Genomic DNA, 24,185 nt, shown 5'->3' on the forward strand with positions numbered 1-24,185 from the left:
AGCTTTTCCTCAAAGAATTTGAAGTTAAATCTCTGTTATTACATAGTACTTAGTGTATTGTGGCAGACTGTCCACTCCGGTGCAGTAGGTGGCGGTATGTGCATTCAATGCATCTGTCAGTACACGCAAATAAGAAGAAAAGCTAACAGTTACGTCCGCAGTGCTACCGGTGCTGCTAACAACAAGTCAAGCTAGCAGGTGAGGCGGACGGCGTGCAATCTGCTGCTCACATTTTTGTCAGTCTGCAGCTACAGAAAAGGTGAAATACATTTCTGCAACGTATTGGCCTGCTTGGTTCCGTTTACGCTTTATAACATATAACATGTAGCGTTAGTTAGTATGCTGGTGGATTGACAAGTTAATGTCCATTTGAAACATATCGTCGTGATTCATGCTAAATGTGCTAGCTACCTCTAGCTAACATGGCGTTCATGTTTTCATGCTTGTTAAGGTGTTTGGGAATACTGGCAACGCAAATATGTAGTAGCTGGGTTAGACGGAAATGCTCCTGTTTTGTGTAGTGATTGTGCAAATCATCCAGTTTGTGTCTCCATGTAACAAAGAGCATGAATATAATGTGTAGAATAATCATGTCTGTCGCTGTTCCGCGCAAGCTAACGAAGTCTGGGTGCTTTTGGTTGCTAGCTAGCGGTAACATGGTAATGCTCAACCAACGTTAACCGTAACACAGAATTATATATGATCATTGAGTGACAACTCTTGGTCATGTTTAATGTTATGACTTTAATGCCAGTAAGACCACTAACGTTACGTGTGGGTTTGCGCGGCTCTGCAGATCTGCTGAGTCGAGGGCAGCGTTAGAGGCGGAGAGACAAGCTGTCGATACCAAACACTGATTGTAGGGTTTCCCGTATAGACGTCGACTCAGATAATAAATCGTAACAATAGTTGCCATTTTCTTGACACAGATGTCAACACGTCATCAGCACACTGTAACCCTTTGTGACTTTCTGTCCTTTCAGGCACATCTGATTGTAGAACTTAAACAAGAACATACTTGACCCTGGTGAAATGGGAGGTAAGTTGTGATGACTTGTTACTACGGGGTTTCCCCCAGGGGAGTTTCAGTCAAGGTAGTAAGCCAATGAGATGTTAACACATGTTGTTTTCAATATCAGTACAGTTAATAGACGACATTTTCAACAGAAGTCACGCTCACTAAACACAAGGCATTCATTTTCTCTGTGAAATAGGGGTGGCAGTTTTGGTACATTTTGCTTTCGAAAGCCTGACGCATCTCCTTGTCAGTCCTGTCCTGGTTTCAATATCATGGACAAATGGGAGAAACAGTCAATTCAATTCAAAACCACAAATGAAAATCCAGTGCAAATACAACAACAGAAACATGCTGCTAATGAAAAAATGTGCATGCCAAAACAAATACATTGATGGAAAACGCTGCAAATACAGAAACAATACAAAGTCTAAAATGCACATCCTCCAAAAGCAAATGAAACAGAGAAAAGCTCAAGACAATGCAAGTTCCCCAGGTTTCTAGGAGGAGTGTGAAGTGGAACAGCTTTGACCTTTGACCTGAGAGACAGACCAGACAAGAGAGTGCTTGTTTTTGGTGCAGGAAGAAAAGTGGAGCAAAGAGGTGACATAATTAAAAAATAAAAAGCATGTATTCTTTGTTTTTTTTGTGTGTGTTTGGCCGTAGTGTTTTTCCTTCCTGCTTCAAAAACAAACATTCTCTCGCTTTCGTCTGTGAGAGCTGTCCAGCAGTGGGTGGTCAGAACCGCTTTGTCTGCCCTCGCCAGCTTGACCTTTAGTTCATCCCTGTAATACTCAGAGTTTTTCAATATGTTCAGTCAAAGTAGCTGTTGATGGCATAATAGACTCAGGCTCAAGGTACTGAACTAGCTCTTCAAATCCTTTGCCATCTTCCCCAGTGATTGGCAGCATATAGGTCACAATCATACATCACACCAATTGATTCATGGTCTCAGACCAGCGCCAATGAACTTACTGACCAACATGCGCGAGCAGTAAAACATATTCTTAGTGGTTAACCAATAAACAGTTAATCATTGATGTCTCTAGTGTGAAATAGTGCCTCTGCTCTTTCCCCCTAAAGCTTAATGTTTCATTTCAAAGTGTGGTATTTTTTTGTGAGGCAGAGGGGGGAGGGGTTAACACAAAGTTGCCAACCTTTGCCTCAAAACACTGGGAAAACAAGCACTGATAGAATCAACAGTGCAGTCTTTGAAGCATTTGTATGATTACTGCGTGGCTTGCAGGTAGTGACTCACTTGAGTTAACATTACAGGTTAACACAGGAGACAAAGATAATATTGTCTTTGACATATTACAACTATCAACACAAATTGTGCAAGAAATTCTAGACGAGTGCTCTGCAAGTGTTCATGAGAGAGATTCAGTTTTTGCCTTCACTGGATGCAGTGTAAGGGTACAACAGTCACAAAACTCTTGGTTCAGAGCGTTTCATGGTTTTGAGTCATTGTGAGGCATACTCAGTGTCTGTGGACACTCAGCTTACAATTCAGATGCAGTAAGGCAACATTCATCATGTCTTTCCACATTTATGTCTCTTCCTTTCAGATCCTGCTCTTCACAGAGACTGTCCCCTTGACTGCAAGGTTTACGTAGGGAATCTAGGAAACAACGGAAACAAGACAGAGTTAGAAAGAGCTTTTGGGTACTATGGTCCTTTAAGAAGTGTTTGGGTTGCTAGGAATCCCCCAGGCTTTGCTTTCGTTGAGTTTGAAGATCCCAGAGATGCATCTGATGCTGTGAGAGAACTGGATGGAAGGTAATTCCTTCAGCACATTTTTTCGTAGTTGTTTTTTTGTTTGTTTGTTGTCTGTTTTTTCACACTTGCGTTGCCTTTTGTTTAGAACCATGTGTGGCTGTCGCGTGCGTGTTGAGTTATCGACTGGGGAAAAGCGCTCTAGGAGCCGTGGCCCTCCTCCATCCTGGAATAGACGCCCTCGTGAAGATTTTAGGCGACGTAGTCCTCCAGTGAGACGCAGGTATGTATTTCCTACTTGAAGATTCATTTTATTGTTTTATTTACAGTCTCATTTGAAGTGTTTTTTTAAAGGCACAAATGACAAAGCAGATTTACATTCCCCACACACTGCAAGCATTAGTTTTTTACTCCCTCCAAACATTGGTTTGTTTGGTAAAGCCATTTATATCTTAACAACCCTCCACACTGGCAAAAAAAATCTCTTATGTCTTTAAAACTCAAACCTATTAAACCTTTAAGCCAAAGCAGAGTAGGAGGTAAAGTTTTTCAGTGGTCATCACTATGGCCTAAAGTTAATTGTTAGCAGGTCATGTTAGTAAAAAATAATATTTATTATTAGCTCACATACAGATTGAGTTCATTTATAGATAATCTGTGGAACTGACTGCTTCTGGATTTGATATATTGATGTCACACCCTTTCCTTAACATGCTCTAATCCTGCATTAACGGTAGTGATACCTTTTGAACAATCTTATTTCATCCCTTCAAGGGTACTTTTATCTGTGCCAATTTTGTTAGCCAAGTCTAAAGGTAGCTTATGTCAGCACAGACTATTTATGAACTCTCATAGTGGTATGCCTGTAAAAGACCAAGCTCTACCAGAGTGATATTGCTTTACGGGGACGTCTTAAGATGCACAGTTTAAACTCGTCCTCATCCATCAAACGTTTTTATAGGTAATTTCTAGAAGTACTTTCTGCAGGTGTAATCTTTGTTTTCTTTCTGAGTTCAGTTGCCATCTATTAATAAAACTGAACCCCGTTGCAGAGTCACCACCACGCTTCTCACCATCTGAGTCAGTCAACTAGTCCTCTTTCAGCATCATGTGACTGCTGACCAGCGAGCCCCAATCAGCTTGGCTGGTGTTGTCACATGACCCAGGCGCATCGCCAGTCGTCAGGTTCCACCAACCTTTTGGTTCCTGAGCATGCAGTTCCCAGCATCCTCCTCTTCTTCCTCCAACCTTAACCCAATCGACAGCGGTCGACTTCACATTATCAACCAATCAGCGTCTTTACTCTTTCTATTCTCCACACAACTACTGTGTCAACGGGAACAGCCCTTGGCTTACATCCCTTCCCATCCTTCCCCCCAAAAAAGGCAGGGAAAATCTACAACTACCCCTTCCAACCAGCCACCAACCAACTTCATATCTCCAACATTTGCATCATGTGGCAAATCCTCTCTGCAATTCGACCTCTCTCACCATCAGTCTGGCTTCCTTGCGCCATTTCTATCTTGTCCAAATCCCCCAAAATAGTAAGTTGCTTTTATCCTGCTCTTTGTAGTTTTTATGCTTAATCTAGCTTTCAAAGGTGCTTGACAGTTTTCCCTCAGCAGTTATGTAATTAAGAGAAATGTCAGCGCAGAGCTGCAAAGATCTAAAGATCAAAAGTAGTGGTCAAGGAACTTTGCTGTCTGTCTTTAATTTTCATCTCCAAAAAATATATTGGATGTTCACATTGTAATTGTACTGCTGAGTGCATTTTCATGGCTCGACATTAAGCCATTGAATGATATCCATTGTGAAAAAACGTCTTTTGTTTTTAATCCTTCAATACTATCTGTTTTTTCATGAAAAATATCCTGTCATCTCACATTTAAACTTGCAGTTAAAATGTTATCAAGGCAGTTTTGCTGCAACCTTTAGAGCCAACACATGTAAGTTACTAATGGTTTTGTTTCAGTAACAAGACCTTTCAGTTGTTCACAATATGTCCTCCATCCAGGTTTCTTTGAGCTAAAAGTAAAGACAACCTCAGTCTCAACCTCTGTTTCTGATCAGGTCCACAGTATAAAGCAGTTTGCTTTGTGTAGATCATTGTGGAAAGGCTCTGTGCCAGCAGGATTTTCTAGCAGCATTGCAGTAGACAGATTATCTAAGAATATGTTTTGCCCACTTGTCATAAATAAGTACTTGGTGTTTGTCTCAGGCAAACCTTAATGTCGAGCCCTGATTTTGTTCCATTTTGTGAAATCTGGCTCCCATGATTGTTGCTCAGTGGACGTTTCCTTTTCATGAGTTGATCTTGCAGTTGCAGTTCATGGATGCAGATGATCCTTCTATTAACAGACAAGGAACTACGTGTAACCACGTTTCCATGTGTAACCCATAACTCTCTAAAGATCACGAATACCAAAGGTTGCTTTAGTGATAGGAAGGGTTAAATTCTCTTTCCTGATGTTTTTGTTAAATTTTTTTAACTTCACCTACATCTTAGATCACCGAAGAGGAGGAGCCTCAGTCGCAGCCGCAGCAGGTGAGTTTGTAACAACTTTTTTTATTTAAACTGTGTTTGTTGATAATGAATAATAAATCCATGTTTATTTATTGATTTATTTTGGTTTTGTTCACCAGGTCTCTTTCAAGAGACAGACGCAGATATCGGTCTCTCTCCAGAGACAAGAATCATAAGCGCTCAAGATCTTTCTCACGGTCTAGGAGGTAAGTTTAAGTTATTGTTATCGCACTGTACTCTAAGACTTGATCTTATTGATAAAATGTTTGCTTATCAGTCATTTTTATGCTGATTCACTTGCTCATTTATCTTGCAGTCGTTCCCTGTCTAACGGGAGGAAATAAAGATCTTAAGGATGGTTCATCGGCAGGATCCTGCTATGGTTGTGAAAATACAAATTTTTATAGTCATGTTCTTCTTTGTAGATTGTGTTTGCCAGCTAAAGACAACCTAAGGCTGGCCATGTAACATATTGTGTGATAGCATTCTGTTGAATTAATGACAAAGGACCTGAACTGTTTTCTTCTTCTGTCGTTTCTCATGGCAGGATTTATCCATTTTGCTAAAACATTATTTCTCTTTGAATTTAGTCTATAAACAAAACAAATTCTGTCCTTCTCTGCATGGTTTGAAATGGAATACTGCATTTAGTTTTACATTACCGTTCTATGCTGTTTTTCTTAACTGTTGAGCAACATTCAAGTGATGTTTTTATTTTTTTTTTGTTATGTTTTTTTTTTTTTTATTCTTGGTTGACTCTTAAATTACTGGCAGTGGGTAACTGTGAGCTGCTTCGCCAGCATACTTTATACAAGTGACAGAAAGCAGACCGGCAACAAATGCTGTAGATGCTGGTGGTGTTATTTGCAGGCTAAATGTGAAGCCTAAAACATCATCTTTAATTCTGTATTTTACTTATGCCACTTTTGCAGAAGAAGGCATTTAATCAACTTTGCTTGATTCTCTGAGAACTGGCAATTTGTGCTGATGCAGTTAAACAACTTGTTCAATAAATGTTTTTGCAAGGTGGCATTATGTCCTTGTTGCCCTGCTTTTTTGTGTTTAAAAAGTTACATAAACCACTTAGGTTTTTATTATCTAAAAACTCCAAATGTAAAGAAAATATGGAAGTTAAGCTTGATTCAATTCAGGAAGTGCTGAATGTTGTTGCTGGAAGCTGATGAAGCATGCAAGTGTAACCCACACAGGAAACCATCAGTCATAGTTGCAGTATAGGAACAGCCCCCAGATATGTGAAACGTAACTACCGTTTAGTACAGGCTGATGACATTACAAAGCAGCTCATGGTGTTAGCTGACAGAGGTGCAAGTTTGGGGTGGTGAGTACATGTGGCGTCGTAACAATTATGTCCAAGGCCTTAAATTCTGCTTCTCAAATCAATTTTATTTCTTGCTGAGGATTATTGGTGTAGTTTATTGGTAATTTCCTTTTAAAAGGATGAACAGTTTTCACTGTTTTCAGAGTCATGGCAGAATGGTTGAAGTAGTATCAGAAATCTTTATACATCTTAATGTTTTGTGTGGATACATTGTTGGAAATTTCAATTACTGGTTTGAATCGTTTCCTGTAGGTCATGGAGACAGAAATTACTAGTATACATTTACTGTTGTAGATATTTTGTTGAGCTTTAGTTGTTGTCTGATGTCAAAGGTAGATTTAAACTTGATTTGCTGACTCATTGCATGACTGAATGTTTCATGCTTTAGGAGACCAGATTAGAAGTCATGTCGGCTCAAAGTGCAAAGAAAAAAAGAATTGGTTCGCGTCGCAGAGTGGCGCACCAAAATAAAACCTCAGAGCCTGATGAGTTCCACATAAAGGACAGTGCCTCTGTAGCACAACGCACCATACCAGAAGAAAATACTGAGTCATTAAATGTGTTGGCTAATCCTGATAGTTCACAATCTGAAACCCAAAACCCACCGTCACCAGAACTCACTGAGAACAGAAGAAAACTGGGGTCTAGTAGAAGAAATAAAAGAGAACTGCAGGTCAAGGGCTCAACAACTGAATCATACTCCAAACCCACAGAGGAAGTTGAATCATACTTCAAACCTACAGAGGAAGTTGAGGAACAGACCAGGATTAATGAAACCCCCAAAACAACACAAATGTCACTGGCAATGCAATCTCAGAGGCAGGAAGAAGGAAATCAAGGGTATGAGCATTGCATCATGTCTGTGCCACATGACAGCTCCTTGTACTCAACCATTACACCTGATTATTCTCCTGAGGTTCAACAAGCTGCTGCAACAAACTGTCCAGAGGCTGACCTGCAAAGTTTAATTCCCAAAAGTGAAAATCTGCAAGCAGACCAAGATGAAAATGACGCTGACAATAACAAAATGGACAGGTTTGACACTCTTCAGAGTGAGGAACTCAGAGAAACTGCATGTCTTGTTGGCATCTCTGAGTTGACTAGTATTAGTGTTTCATGTACCACAGTAGATCGACAGCTGATTGACGAGTCAAATTACAGGGAAATGCCTCTAACAGAAAAAGAAAGAAATGAAAGGGACGAGGACACACAATTGTTAAAGCAGGATGGAAATCTACAAGACAACTATTTGGTGAGTGAGTCACATTCAAAATCAAAGGATATAGAGTCCTCTGTCACACCAGAGATGTCAACAGAAAAACACAACCCCATAGAACACACAGAGCCTCAGTACAGTGTTGAGCAAGCAATAGTTTCATCATCAAATGAGGAGTTGCCTAAAGATGAGGAACAAAATGAGATTTTCAACTCATCTGATGTCAGAGGTGCTCATCATTCAGAGGATGCCTCACACATTGTTCGTGAACAGGAGGTTAAGCCAACACAAATGCATGAAATGGATCACTCCTCTGAAAGTGTGACACATGATGCCACAGAATATGCTGAAGTAATCTCTGGAAGCCTGATAGACCAAGCTGACATCAGTGACACATACCCATCTGAATCGACTGTGAAAAGTATTGATGGTTCTGCTACCAAGCAGAATGATTCAAATCCTGATGACAAACAGGATGAGTGTCCTACAAGAGAAAACAACTTAGAGGCTTTAGAGCACTCAAATGAGGATATTCATGTGTATGATATAAAGATATCACAGACCAGTGACACAGAAAGAGTAGACACTGCACTCGGTCAGGTGTATGATGGTGAAAGCCGTGTAGAGGATGATATGAAAGCCAGAGCTGACCAAACAGTTCATCAGGAGAAGGATGGAATCCTTTCTGAAGATGAGGACAGTGACTTTTCTTTACAAACTCTGCAACCAGAAACGAATGCTCCTTTGGACTCCCAGCCTCAGGAAAGCAACACAGGCTTCAACCTGATTGGGAATAGAAGAAAACTGGGGTCAAGCCGAAGAAATAAAGGCAGACACCATGCCAAGGTCTCTGTTACTGAATCTTACCAAGAACACAAAGAAGAAGCTGTAGAAAGTGCCGGGGGTAATGATGCCCTCCAGACAACACCAGTGTTCATGGCAATAGAGAGAATGGTTGAAGAAGAATCAAGTCAGAGGAATGAGCATGATGTTGTCATGCCTGCAACACCTGACAGCTCTTTGTATTCAGTCATTATGCCTGATTATTCTCCTGAGGCCCAGAGCCCCACTACAACAAACAATCCAGAGGCTGACCTGGGGGATTTAATTGCTAAAAGTGAGAACCTTCAAGAAGATCATGATGACAGAGAGGCTGACTTTAAAGTGGAGGTGTCTAATAAATCAGTGGGAGCCACACTGAAAGGAATGGACAAATCTGACAAACTTCAGAGTCAAGAGGTGAGAGGTGCTCATCATTCAGAGGATGCTGTAGACAAAGTGCATGAACAGGAGGTTAATCCAACACAAATGCATGAAATCGATGACTCCTCTGAAAGTGTGACACATGATGCCACAGAACATTCTGAAATCATTTCTGGAAACCTGATAGACCAAGCTGACATCACTGACACATACCATTCAGAGTCAGTTGTCAAAAGTATTGATGATTCTGTTACCAAGCAGGAAGATTCAAATCCTGATGACAAACAGGATGAGTGTCCTACAAAAGAGAACAAGTTTGAGGCTTCAGAGAACATAAATGAAGATCATCATGTGTATGAAACCAAGACACCAGAGATCAATGACACAGAAAGAGTAGACTTTGCACTGGGTAAGGTCCATGAGAGTGAAGGCACAGGAGATGAAGATTTAATACCCAGCACTGAGCAAACAGTTCATCGGGAACTCTTCTCTGAAACTAACGGGAGCAAGTCTTCTTTACAATCCCTGCAATCAGAAATACATGCTCATTTGGACTCCCAACCTCAGCAGAATGACACAGACTTCAACTCCATTGGGAACAGAAGAAAACTGGGTTCCAGTCGTAGAAATAAAGGACGACAGCATGCCAAGGACTCTGATGCTGAATCATACCACAGACATACAGAAGAGGTTGTTGGAAATACCAATGATCATGAACCCTTTGAAATAACAAAAATGCCATTCATGATAGAGAAAGCAGAGTCGGAAAAATCTGTGGAAACCATGTTGGAAGGAATGGAAACATTTGACACTGCTCAGACCGAAGAAGTTAGAAATCAAGTCAAAGACAATCAACGTGTTGGCATCTCTGAGCTTCCTGCTTCAAGTTTACCTTCTACTTTGACAGTAGATCAGCAGCTAATCAACCAATCAAATTCCACAGAGATGCCAGAAGAAGAATTTCCCAAAGTGTATTCTGTAACAGAGAGGGAAAGCAAGGATGGAGACGAGGACACAGAATTGTTGAGGCAGGATGGAAATTTACAGGACAACTATCTGGTGAGTGAGTCACATTTAAAATCAAAGGATATAGAGTCTTCTATCACACCAGAGATGTCCACAGAAAGACTCAACCCCACAGAGCACACAGAGCCTCAGTGCAGTGTTGAGCAAGCAATAGTTTCTTCACCTAGTGAGGAGTTGCCTAAAGATGAGGAACAAAATGAGATTTTCAGTTCATCTGATGTCAAAAGTGCTCATCATTCAGAAGATGCTGTACACAGCATTTATGATCACGAGGTTAAGCCAACACAAATGCATGAAATGGATCACTCCTCTGAAAGTGTGACACATGATGCCACAGAACATTCTGAAATCATTTCTGGAAACCTGATAGACCAAGCTGACATCAGTGACACATACCCATCAGAGTCGACTATGAGAAGTATTGATGGTTCTGCTACCAAGCAGGAAGATTCAAATCCTGATGACAAACAGGATGAGTGTCCTACAAGAGAAAACAACTTAGAGGCTTTAGAGCACTCAAATGAGGATATTCATGTGTATGATATAAAGATATCACAAATCAGTGACACAGAAAGAATAGACACTGCACTCGGTCAGGTGTATGATGGTGAAAGCCGTGTAGAGGATGATATGAAAGCCAGAGCTGACCAAACAGTTCATCAGGAGAAGGATGGAATCCTTTCTGAAGATGAGGAGAGTGACTTTTCTTTACAAACTTTGAAATCAGAAACGAATGCTCCTTTGGACTCCCAGCCTCAGGAAAGCAACACAGGCTTCAATCTGATTGGGAACAGAAGAAAACTGGGGTCAAGCCGAAGAAATAAAGGCAGACACCATGCCAAGGACTCTGTTACTGAATCTTACCAAGAACGCAAAGAAGAAGCTGTAGAAAGTGCCGGGGGTAATGATGCCCTCCAGACAACACCAGTGTTAGTGGCAATAGAGAGAATGGTTGAAGAAGAATCAAGTCAGAGGATTGAGCATGATGTTGTCATGCCTGCGACACCTGACAGCTCTTTGTATTCAGTCATTATGCCTGATTATTCTCCTGAGGCCCAGAGCCCCACTACAACAAACAATCCAGAGGCTGACCTGGGGGATTTAATCGCTAAAAGTGAGAACCTTCAAGAAGATCATGATGACAGAGAGGCTGACTTTAAAGTGGAGGTGTCTAATAAATCAGTGGGAGCCACACTGGAAGGAATGGACAAATCTGACAAACTTCAGAGTCAAGAGGTGAGAGGTGCTCATCATTCAGAGGATGCTGTAGACAAAGTGCATGAACAGGAGGTTAATCCAACACAAATGTATGAAATCGATGACTCTTCTGAAAGTGTGACGCATGATGCCACAGAACATTCTGAAATCATTTCTGGAAACCTGATAGACCAAGCTGACATCAGTGAAACATACAAATCAGAGTCAGTTGTCAAAAGTATTGATGATTCTGTTACCAAGCAGGAAGATTCAAATCCTGATGACAAACAGGATGAGTGTCCTACAAAAGAGAACAAGTTTGAGGCTTCAGAGAACATAAATGAAGATCATCATGTGTATGAAACCAAGACACCAGAGATCAATGACACAGAAAGAGTAGACTTTGCACTGGGTAAGGTCCATGAGAGTGAAGGCACAGGAGATGAAGATTTAATACCCAGCACTGAGCAAACAGTTCATCGGGAACTCTTCTCTGAAACTAACGGGAGCAAGTCTTCTTTACTATCCCTGCAATCAGAAATACATGCTCATTTGGACTCCCAACCTCAGCAGAATGACACAGACTTCAACTCCATTGGGAACAGAAGAAAACTGGGTTCCAGTCGTAGAAATAAAGGACGACAGCATGCCAAGGACTCTGATGCTGAATCATACCACAGACATACAGAAGAGGTTGTTGGAAATACCAATGATCATGAACCCTTTGAAATAACAAAAATGCCATTCATGATAGAGAAAGCAGAGTCGGAAAAATCTGTGGAAACCATGTTGGAAGGAATGGAAACATTTGACACTGCTCAGACCGAAGAAGTTAGAAATCAAGTCAAAGACAATCAACGTGTTGGCACACTTGTTGGCATCTCTGAGCTTCTTGCTTCAAGTTTATCTTCTACTTTGACAGTAGATCAGCAGCTAATCAACCAATCAAATTCCACAGAGATGCCAGAAGAAGAACTTCCCAAAGTGTATTCTGTAACAGAGAGGGAAAGCAAGGATGGAGACGAGGACACAGAATTGTTGAGGCAGGATGGAAATTTACAGGACAACTATCTGGTGAGTGAGTCACATTTAAAATCAAAGGATATAGAGTCTTCTATCACACCAGAGATGTCCACAGAAAGACTCAACCCCACAGAGCACACAGAGCCTCAGTGCAGTGTTGAGCAAGCAATAGTTTCTTCACCAAGTGAGGAGTTGCATAAAGATGAGGAACAAAATGAGATTTTCAGTTCATCTGATGTCAAAGGTGCTCATCATTCAGAAGATGCTGTACACAGCATTTATGATCACGAGGTTAAGCCAACACAAATGCATGAAATGGATCACTCCTCTGAAAGTGTGACACATGATGCCACAGAACATTCTGAAATCATTTCTGGAAACCTGATAGACCAAGCTGACATCAGTGACACATACCCATCAGAGTCAACTGTGAAAAGTATTGATTGTTCTGCTACCAAGCAGGAAGATTCAAATCCTGATGACAAACAGGATGAGTGTCCTACAAGAGAAAACAACTTAGAGGCTTTAGAGCACTCAAATGAGGATATTCATGTGTATGATATAAAGATATCACAAATCAGTGACACAGAAAGAATAGACACTGCACTCGGTCAGGTGTATGATGGTGAAAGCCGTGTAGAGGATGATATGAAAGCCAGAGCTGACCAAACAGTTCATCAGGAGAAGGATGGTATCCTTTCTGAAGATGAGGAGAGTGACTTTTCTTTACAAACTTTGAAATCAGAAACGAATGCTCCTTTGGACTCCCAGCCTCCGGAAAGCAACACAGGCTTCAATCTGATTGGGAACAGAAGAAAACTGGGGTCAAGCCGAAGAAATAAAGGCAGACGCCATGCCAAGGACTCTGTTACTGAATCTTACCAAGAACATAGAGAAGAAGTTGTAGAAAGTGCCGGGGGTAATGATGCCCTCCAGACAACACCAGTGTTAGTGGCAATAGAGAGAATGGTTGAAGAAGAATCAAGTCAGAGGAGTGAGCATGATGTTGTCATGCCTGTGACACCTGACAGCTCTTTGTATTCAGTCATTATGCCTGATTATTCTCCTGAGGCCCAGAGCCCCACTACAACAAACAATCCAGAGGCTGACCTGGGGGATTTAATCACTAAAAATGAGAACCTTCAAGAAGATCATGATGACAGAGAGGCTGACTTTAAAGTGGAGGTGTCTAATAAATCAGTGGGAGCCACACTGAAAGGAATGGACAAATCTGACAAACTTCAGAGTCAAGAGGTGAGAGGTGCTCATCATTCAGAGGATGCTGTAGACAAAGTGCATGAACAGGAGGTTAATCCAACACAAATGCATGAAATCGATGACTCCTCTGAAAGTGTGACATATGATGCCACAGAACATTCTGAAATCATTTCTGGAAACCTGATAGACCAAGCTGACATCACTGACACATACCAATCAGAGTCAGTTGTCAAAAGTATTGATGATTCTGTTACCAAGCAAGAAGATTCAAATCCTGATGACAAACAGGATGAGTGTCCTACAAAAGAGAACAAGTTTGAGGCTTCAGAGAACATAAATGAAGATCATCATGTGTATGAAACCAAGATACCAGAGATCAATGACACAGAAAGAGTAGACTTTGCACTGGGTAAGGTCCATGAGAGTGAAGGCACAGGAGACGAAGATTTAATACCCAGCACTGAGCAAACAGTTCATCGGGAACTCTTCTCTGAAACTGACGAGAGCAAGTCGTCTTTACAATCCCTGCAATCAGAAATACATGCTCATTTGGACTCCCAGCCTCAGCAGAATGACACATACTTCAACTCCATTGGGAACAGAAGAAAACTGGGTTCCAGTCGTAGAAATAAAGGACGACAGCATGCCAAGGACTCTGACGCTGAATCATACCACAGACATACAGAAGAGGTTGTTGGAAATACCAATGATCATGAACCCTTTGAAATAACAAAAATGCCATTCATGATAGAGAAAGCAGAGTCGGAAAAATCTGTGGAAACCATGTTGGAAGGAATGGAAACATTTGACACGGCTCAGACAGAAGAAGTTAGAAATCAAGTCAAAGAAAATGCACAAAATGACACACTTGTTGGCATCTCCAAGCTTGTAACTTCAGGTTCACATGCTAGTTTAATAGTAGATCAACAGCTGATCAACCAATCTAGGATGCCAGAAGAAGAACTTCCCAAAGAAAGCGAGGATCAAGACAAGGATGCAGAATTGTTGAGGCAAGATGGAAATTTACATGACAACTATTTGGTCGGTGAATCACATGTGAAATCAGAAGACACGATGTCTTCTGTCATGCTGGAGATATCCAAAGAAAAATACAGCTCAGGAGAACACACTGACATTGAATGCAGTGTTGAGCAAGCAGCATTTTCATCATCAGAAGAGAAGCTGTCGTCAAACGAGGTACAAAAAGAGCATGAAAACTTAGCTCAAGTCAGAGGATGTCTGCATTCAGAGGTTGTTTTAAATGAAATGCACAAAGAGGCAGTTAAGCCAACACAAATGCAAGAAATGCCTCAAATTGATTTGTCCTCAATTATGGAAAGTGAGTCCTCTTTACAATCCCTGCAATCAGAAGCAAATGCTCTTTTGCACTCTCAACCTCAGGACAATTCTGAGAGAATAGAGGAGCAAACCCACTCAGGCTTCAGTCCCACTGGGCACAGAAGAAAGCTGGGGTCTAGCCGAAGAAATAAAGGACAACAGCATGTCAAGGACCCTGCTCTTCAAACACACCACAAGACTAAAAAAGAATTTGAAGGTAATACAAGGGGTGATCAAGCCCTTGAAACAGCAAAAATGGCATTCACAACAGAAACAATAAGGCAGGAAGAATTCAAACAGAAAGAAAAAGACCTCGAACCTGCTCAGGAAATCAAAAAAACTGTAAATGCCAACGAAAGCACCGAAAAGATAGCAGAAGAGAACAAAATGTTGTCACAGAATGTTATGGACAACAGTACAATCATGACAACAGACATTACTTCAAGCTCAGAGAAAGATGACTCTAATAAGGATGTCGATGAGGAGGAAAATAATCTCATAAGAGAGCCTGAGAACTTAAGTCAGTTTACAGGACATGACACAGTTAAAATGGACTTGATACAATCACCAGAAGATCATTCAGACATACAGAATATCTCATATTATGGTCACAGTGTTAGCACCGAGGCAATCACTGCCCATCAGGTCCTAAAGACAGAAGCTTTATCTTATGACAAAGAGTCACTGGAACAAGAAATGACTCTGAAACAGACAATCAAAGCCTATTTTAAAGAAGCAGAAAGTTCAACAGATGTACAGGTTTTTGAACAGGCTGAAGTTGGAGAAAAACATGAAGATCCTGCAAAGAAAGACCATGAAACCGAAGATATGAATGCTTCACAGGAGGTCTCACATGCTGAACTGACAGCTGTGGACACGTCTGAGGAAAGTGGGATTTCTAAAGCGGTGGGTGCATGTAACAGCCAACAAGGGACGCAAGAAAAAACTCATGTAGATATCAGTGAAAATTTAGAAAGAACGTCTAACCAGAAGAGAAGAAAAATGGGCTCGACTCGCCGGACTCAACTCAAGAGGAAACCAGAGGAAGGAACGGACAGCAAATATGAAACAAAAGAAAGCAACTTCAACAAAGAAGATGATGAGAGTGAACAGAGCAATATGATATCGAACGTAAATGACCGGGCGGCTCTCCTGCCTGAGCAGTCTGCCTCCCACCATGGAAAAGCTGATAATCCTGTGAAGTTTGTTCAAGTAGCTGATACAGGGGATAGTGAGAGGAACATCACTGTAGACGGTACAAACACTGGTATTATAGGAGGGAGCTTTGTGTCTTTATGTGAGACCACACAGAGTATACAAAACAATGAGGAAATGCCAGAGGGTGTTAATGTAATGCAGGACCGAGCTCTGAAATCAGCAGAAGCACCAGTTGTGGCTGTGGCTGATTTGGAAATCATGAAGTCTGAAGTCAGAGGAGGAGCTGAAGGGGAGCACAGAGATGCACAGGCCAGTACACAAGAGCTGAATGTGAGTGAAGGAGCTCATGATAAAAATCTTGAGATGAAGGATGCAAGTCCCAACTTGAATTCGGCCAACAGGAGAAGAAAGCTGGGCTCCACTCGCAGGAATCTCGGATCACGAAGCAAAGGGGAAGACTCACATCAAAAGCAGGAGGTGGATAGGGAGGCAACAGAAGCAGCAGCAAATATTGGAGATGTAAAGAGTGAGAGTTTCCTCGGTGTCAAAGAAAAAGAAGAGCTGCAACTTCACATAGAAGACAAAGACAGTGACTCTGAACAAAGGAAAGAAAAAGTTTTTGAAACAGTGGAGCGCAGCCAGACTGGTGAGTCTCACTTCAAGCCACCGGCTCAGCAGACAATTGAAGTAAATCCTGTTTCTCATGGTCAGCTAGTAGAAACAGAGCATCAATTAACTCCCAGTCATTTCCCAACAATACCACCCACTTCTCCCAAACATGATGGAGGAGAAGGAGAAAGGAGAAGGAGAAAACTAGGATCTCACCGGAAGTCACGTGGACACCAAAGCAGTGACAACCCGACTGCAAGAGGGGACAGAATAATAGATACACAAAATAGGAGAGATGTCCGAAGTGTCATTGATGAAAGTGCCACCAGCACAACTGAAGGAGCATCTCTGGGCCTGGACAAAATATCAGAGGTAAGTGCAAAGAACATTTTATTTATTTATTTCTTACTATCGAAGTATTTCTACTGGGAATCTTCAATTCTGATTGTTTTTGACATTGCACTTAAACTGATGAACAGATAGTCTTAATTCTATTTTGTGCCTTTAGCCTGACATAGCTGATTATTATTGAACAATTCTCAGTGCACTTTTGCACAGTAAGCCTACGATGTGCTGCTGTACTTCCCATTTGCATAAAATCTCTTGCACGGTGCTCAAGTGTTTGTTGCAAGAAGAACAAAAATGACACAAGGAACCAAAAGGAGGAACATGCGGCTCACACTACACATTTCACAGGGTGAAAAGGAGAACATAAACATGTGTCTGACATCTTGGTCCTAATAGCGGTGTGTATTTTGATCTTTTATTCACTTACATAAGTGTAAATGACAGCCAGCCGATAAACTGTGGCAGAGGAGATACCTACAGTAAAAGCATATCACGACCGAGAAAAGGCCTTGCACGAATGTTTTTCTTGCAATGCACATTTCTTTAATAATGAAAATGGCTTGTTTTTTCATGTGCTGGTATTTATATGAAAGCCCTGTCACCTTCCATTTCTCTGAAATGTCATATTTTACTGGTTGCAGCATTACATCATTGTTACATCACATATCAGTGGGAGTACAAACAATACAAATTCCTGAATATCTGTTAATATCCTCATATAACACTTCACAAAACAAACACCTCACTTTCTGTATGTCAGAGGATTATTCCTCCCAGATCTGCAATCGCTGACTTTCAGAGCCTAGTGTAAAACAAATGAAGATTATCCTTTTATCATTGTGTGCTGTACATCAAAATGTCATTGAAGATGAAATCTGCGATCATCTCCCCTGGTGTCACCTCATGATTGAGATGTTTTTGTCCGTACAGGTTGATGAAAGTGACAAGAAACCATCATCCAGCGTCAGCACCTCAGAGGCAGGAGAGCACTCAAGGCGTGCGAGGTAAGTCCAGCGCAGAAGCTCCGCACTGCGGCCTGCAGGGCTCGTCCAGGCACCTCATTAGCTACGCACAGCAAAGTGTTGGTATACCTTGTTTGGTTAGTGTCACAGAAGAATCGACATTCAACCCACACTAAGTGTCAGTGAAATTATAAATCTATTAGAGCTTAGTTAATTCAATCACAGGCACACTGGATCACAGTGATAACATACATCAACTATAACCTCAGACACTAAGAATAACAATAGAAAGCCTGGTTTTATGTGTAACTGCTCATCTGTAAACAGTAATTATATCAAGAGTTATGTGACTCTCCCAGACAGTCTGCTACTTACTTTCCCTCCACATAGTGTTTAGAACAAGAGCTCTATGTCTCAGCTTGCCATTTAATCCTTTTTTAATATAGCACCAACAATTCTGCATCTTTTTTTTTAATATAATCTGGATTTTATTGCAAAGCCCTCTAATTTCAGTTCATAATGTCCATGTTGAAGATGTTTTGCCACTCATCCGTGTGACTCATCCACGCCTCAGCCTCTGACTCATGCAAGCCTTACATCTACACTAATCCTCATGCACATAGTATAGTAAACACAGTGTACAGTATGAACACGTGTTCTGACAGGATGTTAGTGACTGCTGATGAGCAGACTGGTGTGAGTTAACCGCCGGTCATCTGAGAGGTGGACGTGGTTGCAGCTGAGTTATGCTCAGTGTTACCATCTTAAAAGATCACAGCCATTACAAACACTCATTTGTTGCCGTCAGTTTCTGACTTTTTAACAGGTCTCTAATGGAGGACAGACAAAAGGAAAGGCACAGTGAAATCGCTGCTGGGTGGTTCCTTTTACTGTGCTTGGTTGATATTAAGTGAGATGTGTTTGTATGCTTGTAAATTATTGCAATGAATGTAATAAAGTGAGCTTTTCCTGGGGGAAACGTATGTAAGTGTGTTTTGTAACATGTCTAAAGTTGTGCAGCAAATTCCTTGTGCTAAAAAGTTGCAGAATCCTGAATCCTAAAATGTAGTATGTATACGCTGTGTTTTGTTTGAACTTCTCTGGGCTGTCTGTTACACAGTGAGACAACTCCTGTTCGAGTGACTCCAGTTCATCCTGATGCAGAGATCCACCTGGTTCAGGACAGTCAAAAGACGTTTTCTCTGGGTAAACAGAGCATTATTTACGCACAGCAGAATGTAGCTGATGGTAAACAGATAATGAGAAAGGGAAAATGAATACACAAAGACAGAAATATTGAGTGTTTTTGTTTCAGCAGGTAGTTCCAGAGGAGCAGCTCTGCCATCTAACCGTTACAATGTGCTCATGGTTGGAGACAGCAGTGTGGGCAAAACCTCCTTCATGAAAAGAGCTCAGAGTGGGAAGTTTTCTTTAGATTTACCTGCCTCTATTGGTAAGATCCTCAACTTATCCTACTATAGTCCCATGAATGTGTGTAAATATACAGAATAATGCAACATAAATACATCTTGTAGGGCTTGACTCCTGCATGTGGACTGTGGTGGTGGATGGAAAACCTGTGGTGCTGCAGCTGTGGGATACAGCAGGTCAAGAGAGGTGGGTTTCCTGTTTTCTTTCACTGTGCATCATGGGGAACAACATAGGACTTGTCGTGGCAATTCTAAAATGCCACTTCCTGACAAATAGAGGAACGAGACAAAGAGATCTCTTTCACCTTTATTAATGCTCGTCTCATCACACACGAAGCAAATTTTAGTTCATAATGTGTGCACCGAAGAGAAACTGCTCGGTCCTATCATACCTCGCAACCGTCTTATCTCGCCTCTCTGTCCTGATACTTTGTCCAGCCGGAGCCGTCTGTCTTGACCTTTCTGTTCCTCTCTGTAGTGTTCCCACAGGCCCAGCTCCCACAGGACAAACAGCTTCTCTCAGAGGCACCTTTGTTTCTAGTCTTTCACTCTGACTTTATGACCTATCAAAATGTTACACTTTTATTGCAGTGTTAAACTCCAAACAGACCTTCTGTGGTCACGCACATCTCATGATCCCTTCTGTTATATTTATGGTGCTTTGGTAACAGCTAAAGTTCACTCGAGCAGAGGTCACGTTCACAAGATTCAGGATAGTTGAACTTATGAGGAAATGAGCATGATTATATTACACATCAAGCATGATAAGATGAAACATGATCACATGGGATATGTGTAATTTCTCTCACAGAACTACTGAAAATATGAGTCATCCCAGTTATTTTACCATTTAACAGCCTGTCTGACACATAGTGAGACATATGTTAGGTGATTTCTTCGCAGCATATTGCACGTAGGAGAGCCGTGAAAACTTATGATATCTTGTGATGGGATCAAAGCCGTACATGTTCAACATCTCCCAACCCTAGAATTCAAGTCATCTTCCACATTTCAGCCAATATTTATGAAAATCAGTTCAGGGAAGAAGAAAGGTTAAAGGAAGTGTGTATTCTGTATCCTTTTTTTGCAATAGGAAATAAACAGGAGTCCAAATCACAAACTACATCCAGCATTAATGATAGCTACTTATGTGTTCTGGGGTCCTTCGATCTGCCCCTGTTGAGTACTTTAGGTAGATCTTGAAGCTGCCATAAAAGACTAAGACATTTGCTGGCTTCATGTGCCTCATGACTAGCATCTTGAACTACTTCAGATCATTCCCCCGACCGTGTGACATGGTACACTGGTCACACTCTGGTCCAGAAGCCTTACATGAGTCCTGGTGATGCCTGCTGTGGGTAGGAACAGCACCTAGTCATTGGTAGGAAGGAAGGTCATAGGCTGGGAGTCATCAGCAAAAGTACAGGGTGTTATTTTGTGGTTTATCATGACCTGAATGTTGTAACACACGTGTCTTTTTATTCCTGGAAGTGATGGTGGATTTCCTGTGTATAGAGGCACTTATACAGGTCTGGTGGCTTAGCACAGTTTGTCTCTCTGTCCTGACGGCTTCTTGTCATCAAATCTGAAAGCAGCATACTGAGTCCTTTTGTAGCTGGTACGCCTCGGCAGCCAGCCAAGACGTCTGACGAGCACATGTGACCATGCTTACATAAGTAACATCCTCTGTGCACTTGTAGCCAGTCAAAGACATCTCAGTTATGAGACACAACAGGCAGCAGCCTCCCTGAACATGTTGCTCCCTGAACATTCTTAAAGTGTTGAGAAGTCTCCTTCAGGCCAGGTTGAAACCTGTTTCAGAACTGGTTTGGCACACCTTAGAGATGTTTTGTGTGCTGGGACAGATTTAGTCCCAGCTGCAGAGGTGGATATAACATACTGCATGCCGTGTGTAGACCTCCACATGTTCACAGCACATGTTGGCTGACATATTTAGATAAGCAGGGTTGAAATACGTGTCAGCATGCGCAGTTCATACAGAGTTTACAGAGAGCGTTAAGATGTACACACATCTTGCTTTTGTCAGTTTAAACTGGTCTGCCCATTCAGAGCCCATTCATGTCTTTTTTGCTATGAGCAGATATGGAGTCAGATTTAGGCCCCGAAAGACAAATAAAAGGACACCACATAATAGACAGGATTGACACTAGCTTTGTGGATTTAAGACATAATAATTCTTGGCTCAGCTCTCAGCTTCAGAGCAGAGGCCATTATGCAACGTCTGCGTTTACATCATCAGTCTTTACAGGAAAGACTCAATGTGTCTTAAAAAAGCTTCAGCAGAGTCTCTGCAAACTCAGCTAACCAGTATCATTACATAATTAGAAGCACACCCTCTACCTTTGGGGGTGTCTCTCACTGCTTTACATCACAAGTTTGTGATGTTCACTTTTGAATGGCTGTGAGAAAAGTAATTCAGTTGCTGTGCTGTGTAATGTTTGTGGCCTCGTCAAATCTCTGATTGCATTCGTTATTTCCCCTCACAGGTTTCACAGCATCACAAGGCAGATTTTCCATAAAGCCCAGGCATTTCTCTTGATGTATGACATCACTTCCTCTCAGAGTTTCTCTGCAGTCAGCTACTGGGCAAACTGTATTCAGGTATGGTGTGTTTAAGCATCACCACACTACTGGCTTTGTAATGATTTTACAGATGTTGAAACTACAGATGTCTTTCAGGGCCAGACATGCTGTCAAGTTGCAGCAATGTGTAATTAGTGTTAGAATTTTTCAGTACTGATGTCAATGCACTACTGTTTTGAAATCAAAATTGGAAATGGATCAAAAATTGAATGCCGCACCACAAAGCAGGCACACATATTGAAATGCTTAAATTAGCGAAGTTGTTATCTACATTAGGAAATATCTGATCAGAGAATAAGTAAACAATCTGACCAGGTGTTTGTTGCCACTGCCAGAGACACATGAAGGTCAGTACCTTAAAAGTAGTTAAGTTTGATAGTCAGCCTTTGATGAAATAATTATACTCTATAAATTCAAAATCTTCAAGAACTTAGTCTGAATAGTCTTAACTAAAAAGTGACAAATATATACTGATTTGTGCCTCAAAGACAGCAGCACATATTAACAGCGACCAGCAGTGGAATGTAACAAAGTATATTATTGAGGTATTTCTACTCCACTACATTTTGGAGGGAAATATTGTACTTTTTACTCCAATTCAGTTATTTAGCTTTAGTTACTTGTAACTTTGCAGACTCAGATTATAAATACAAAATCACCTAATATGTTATGATGTGTTTTTATGAATAAAGCCTTTGGTACAATACTATAATACTTTTATACTTTTATTTTAAGTAACATTTTGAATGCAGAACTTTAAGTTATAAGAAGCTTTTACTTTTACTTAAGTAAAAGTTCTGAATACTTCTTTAACCACTGACAGACACTACAAATAATGTCTACGTCAATGGTATCGAATATTATGTTGAATTCGCACCAATGAAACGTTTGAACATGTTCACAAAGTCAAGTCGCTCTGTAGAAAGATACTTGAATGACAATCCAATCCAAACAGTCAAACTCATGTGTTTTGCAGGAGGGAGCTCCAGAAAATGTGACCATCCTACTTCTTGGAAATAAGAGTGATCGTGCACAACGGGCGGTTAAACCTCAGGAAGGGGAAATTCTTGCTAAGGTTTGACTCTGTGGCCGTACATCTACTCACACTTGGCTCATCTGGTGATGCCAGAATATGACCAAGTACTGCGGATTATCAAACCCCCACTAAAGCCGGCTGTTTTACTTCCACAGGAGTACAACTTTGAATTCATGGAGTGCAGCGCTGCCACGGGGGAGAATGTGATTCGGTCTTTGGAAACAGTGGCCAGGTAACACACTTGACATCTGCCACTGACCTTTCTCTTGACCTTGATCTGGCTTTTTTAAACGCATGTCCTTTAATATTCTTGGTGCTGACTGATTGTGTCGTTGCCAGGATGTTGAGCCAAAAAGCTGACACAAGAGAGGAAACCACAGTGTTACACAAAGAGCCCCAACAGAAGAAATCATCAGGATGTTGCTGAACAGATGTGTCTCTGTGGATTGACGTGGAAAGTTTGTACATCACCTCTTCAGCTGGAGCTCAGACCGGCTTTGGCTCTTCTGATCCGTTTTGTTACAAATGCGTTTATGTTAAATTTCCTTTACACATTGACCTGCAGCTGGTTTATTATTTCTAACAAGCCTTACAAGTAAATTATTAAGTTAGAGGACAATATTTGCTGTTTACTTCATGTACTTTACTGTGTAGCTGGTGCAGGCTTTCTTCAGAGGTGGGTCCACAAACAGCTGTAAGTAATCAAGGAAATCATTATCATATAATGAATAATGCATTTTTTGCAGCATTTTGCTCTGAGTTTTATCGACTTTCCTTCTGGAACCTTACGTGGTTCCATTTAAAGATGAATTAACTAATCTCACTGAGAAGCTAATGATTAAGTACTTTAGCACTTTGAGTTCAGAAAAGTTTATGAGGTCTTCAGTTGAAAAACAGAAAACAGTTTCCACGAAGAGGATCCTCTTTATTGTACAGCTATTGAGTACTTGCTCTCCACATTTCTAGTGTTATACATTTCAGTGTTTACAAGCAGCTGGTGCAATACGCCCGTGAACAAGAGCATTGCTTTCATTTTTGGAGCTGTTATGACATTTTTAACCATCTGTTCTAAATGATTTACGTTGGCTCTCGTCCTTCCTGCAATTGTCACCCAGCCACTAGGTCAGCCAGATATTCATAAATAACTTTCATGCTTCTATAATCTAAGACAGTGGTAGTAAAATACTTAACAGGCTTTGAATATACATGTCAAATTATTTTTT

The 24,185-nt window shown here is 41.1% G+C and overlaps 2 protein-coding genes across 3 annotated transcripts; both read left to right on the plus strand.

Annotated features, from left to right (window-relative positions):
• Positions 1-156: 156 nt before the first annotated feature.
• srsf3a (serine and arginine rich splicing factor 3a) lies at positions 157-6,287 on the plus strand. The gene is made up of 7 exons (XM_070959131.1): positions 157-259; positions 984-1,039; positions 2,584-2,794; positions 2,880-3,014; positions 5,238-5,276; positions 5,375-5,461; positions 5,572-6,287. Exons 2-7 carry the CDS (start codon positions 1,033-1,035, stop codon positions 5,597-5,599), a joined length of 507 nt encoding a protein of 168 aa, XP_070815232.1. The 5' UTR covers positions 157-259; positions 984-1,032; the 3' UTR covers positions 5,600-6,287.
• A 9,636-nt stretch (positions 6,288-15,923) lies between these two features.
• Positions 15,924-24,067, plus strand: rab44 (RAB44, member RAS oncogene family). Of its 2 annotated transcripts, none has more exons than XM_070959741.1 (9): positions 15,924-16,954; positions 17,861-17,934; positions 19,013-19,098; positions 19,208-19,345; positions 19,428-19,509; positions 21,830-21,944; positions 22,903-23,001; positions 23,118-23,194; positions 23,302-24,067. In XM_070959741.1, the coding sequence occupies exons 1-9, from the start codon at positions 15,935-15,937 to the stop codon at positions 23,387-23,389; spliced, it is 1,779 nt and encodes a 592-aa protein (XP_070815842.1). In that variant the 5' UTR covers positions 15,924-15,934; the 3' UTR covers positions 23,390-24,067. The 2 variants fall into 2 exon arrangements, with proteins under 2 accessions (XP_070815842.1, XP_070815843.1); XM_070959742.1 differs by having other exon boundaries at positions 19,211-19,345; positions 23,302-23,406.
• The last annotated feature ends 118 nt before the right edge of the window (positions 24,068-24,185 follow it).

The sequence above is a fragment of the Chaetodon trifascialis genome, chromosome 3, assembly GCF_039877785.1.
Source record: "Chaetodon trifascialis isolate fChaTrf1 chromosome 3, fChaTrf1.hap1, whole genome shotgun sequence".
NCBI lineage: Eukaryota > Metazoa > Chordata > Actinopteri > Chaetodontiformes > Chaetodontidae > Chaetodon > Chaetodon trifascialis.

What these genes read in the sequence shown, in the direction of transcription:
- rab44 (XM_070959741.1), top strand. Translation starts at nt 15,935, where the DNA reads ATGATATCGAACGTAAATGACCGGGCGGCTCTCCTGCCTGAGCAGTCT. An exon ending in TCAAAAGACGTTTTCTCTGG is followed by an intron (nt 19,099 to 19,207) that starts GTAAACAGAGCA and finishes TTTTTGTTTCAG; the next exon opens with CAGGTAGTTCCAGAGGAGCA. An exon ending in ACTGGGCAAACTGTATTCAG is followed by an intron (nt 21,945 to 22,902) that starts GTATGGTGTGTT and finishes TGTGTTTTGCAG; the next exon opens with GAGGGAGCTCCAGAAAATGT.
- srsf3a (XM_070959131.1), top strand. An exon ending in AGTCCTCCAGTGAGACGCAG is followed by an intron (nt 3,015 to 5,237) that starts GTATGTATTTCC and finishes CCTACATCTTAG; the next exon opens with ATCACCGAAGAGGAGGAGCC. An exon ending in CTCAGTCGCAGCCGCAGCAG is followed by an intron (nt 5,277 to 5,374) that starts GTGAGTTTGTAA and finishes TTTGTTCACCAG; the next exon opens with GTCTCTTTCAAGAGACAGAC.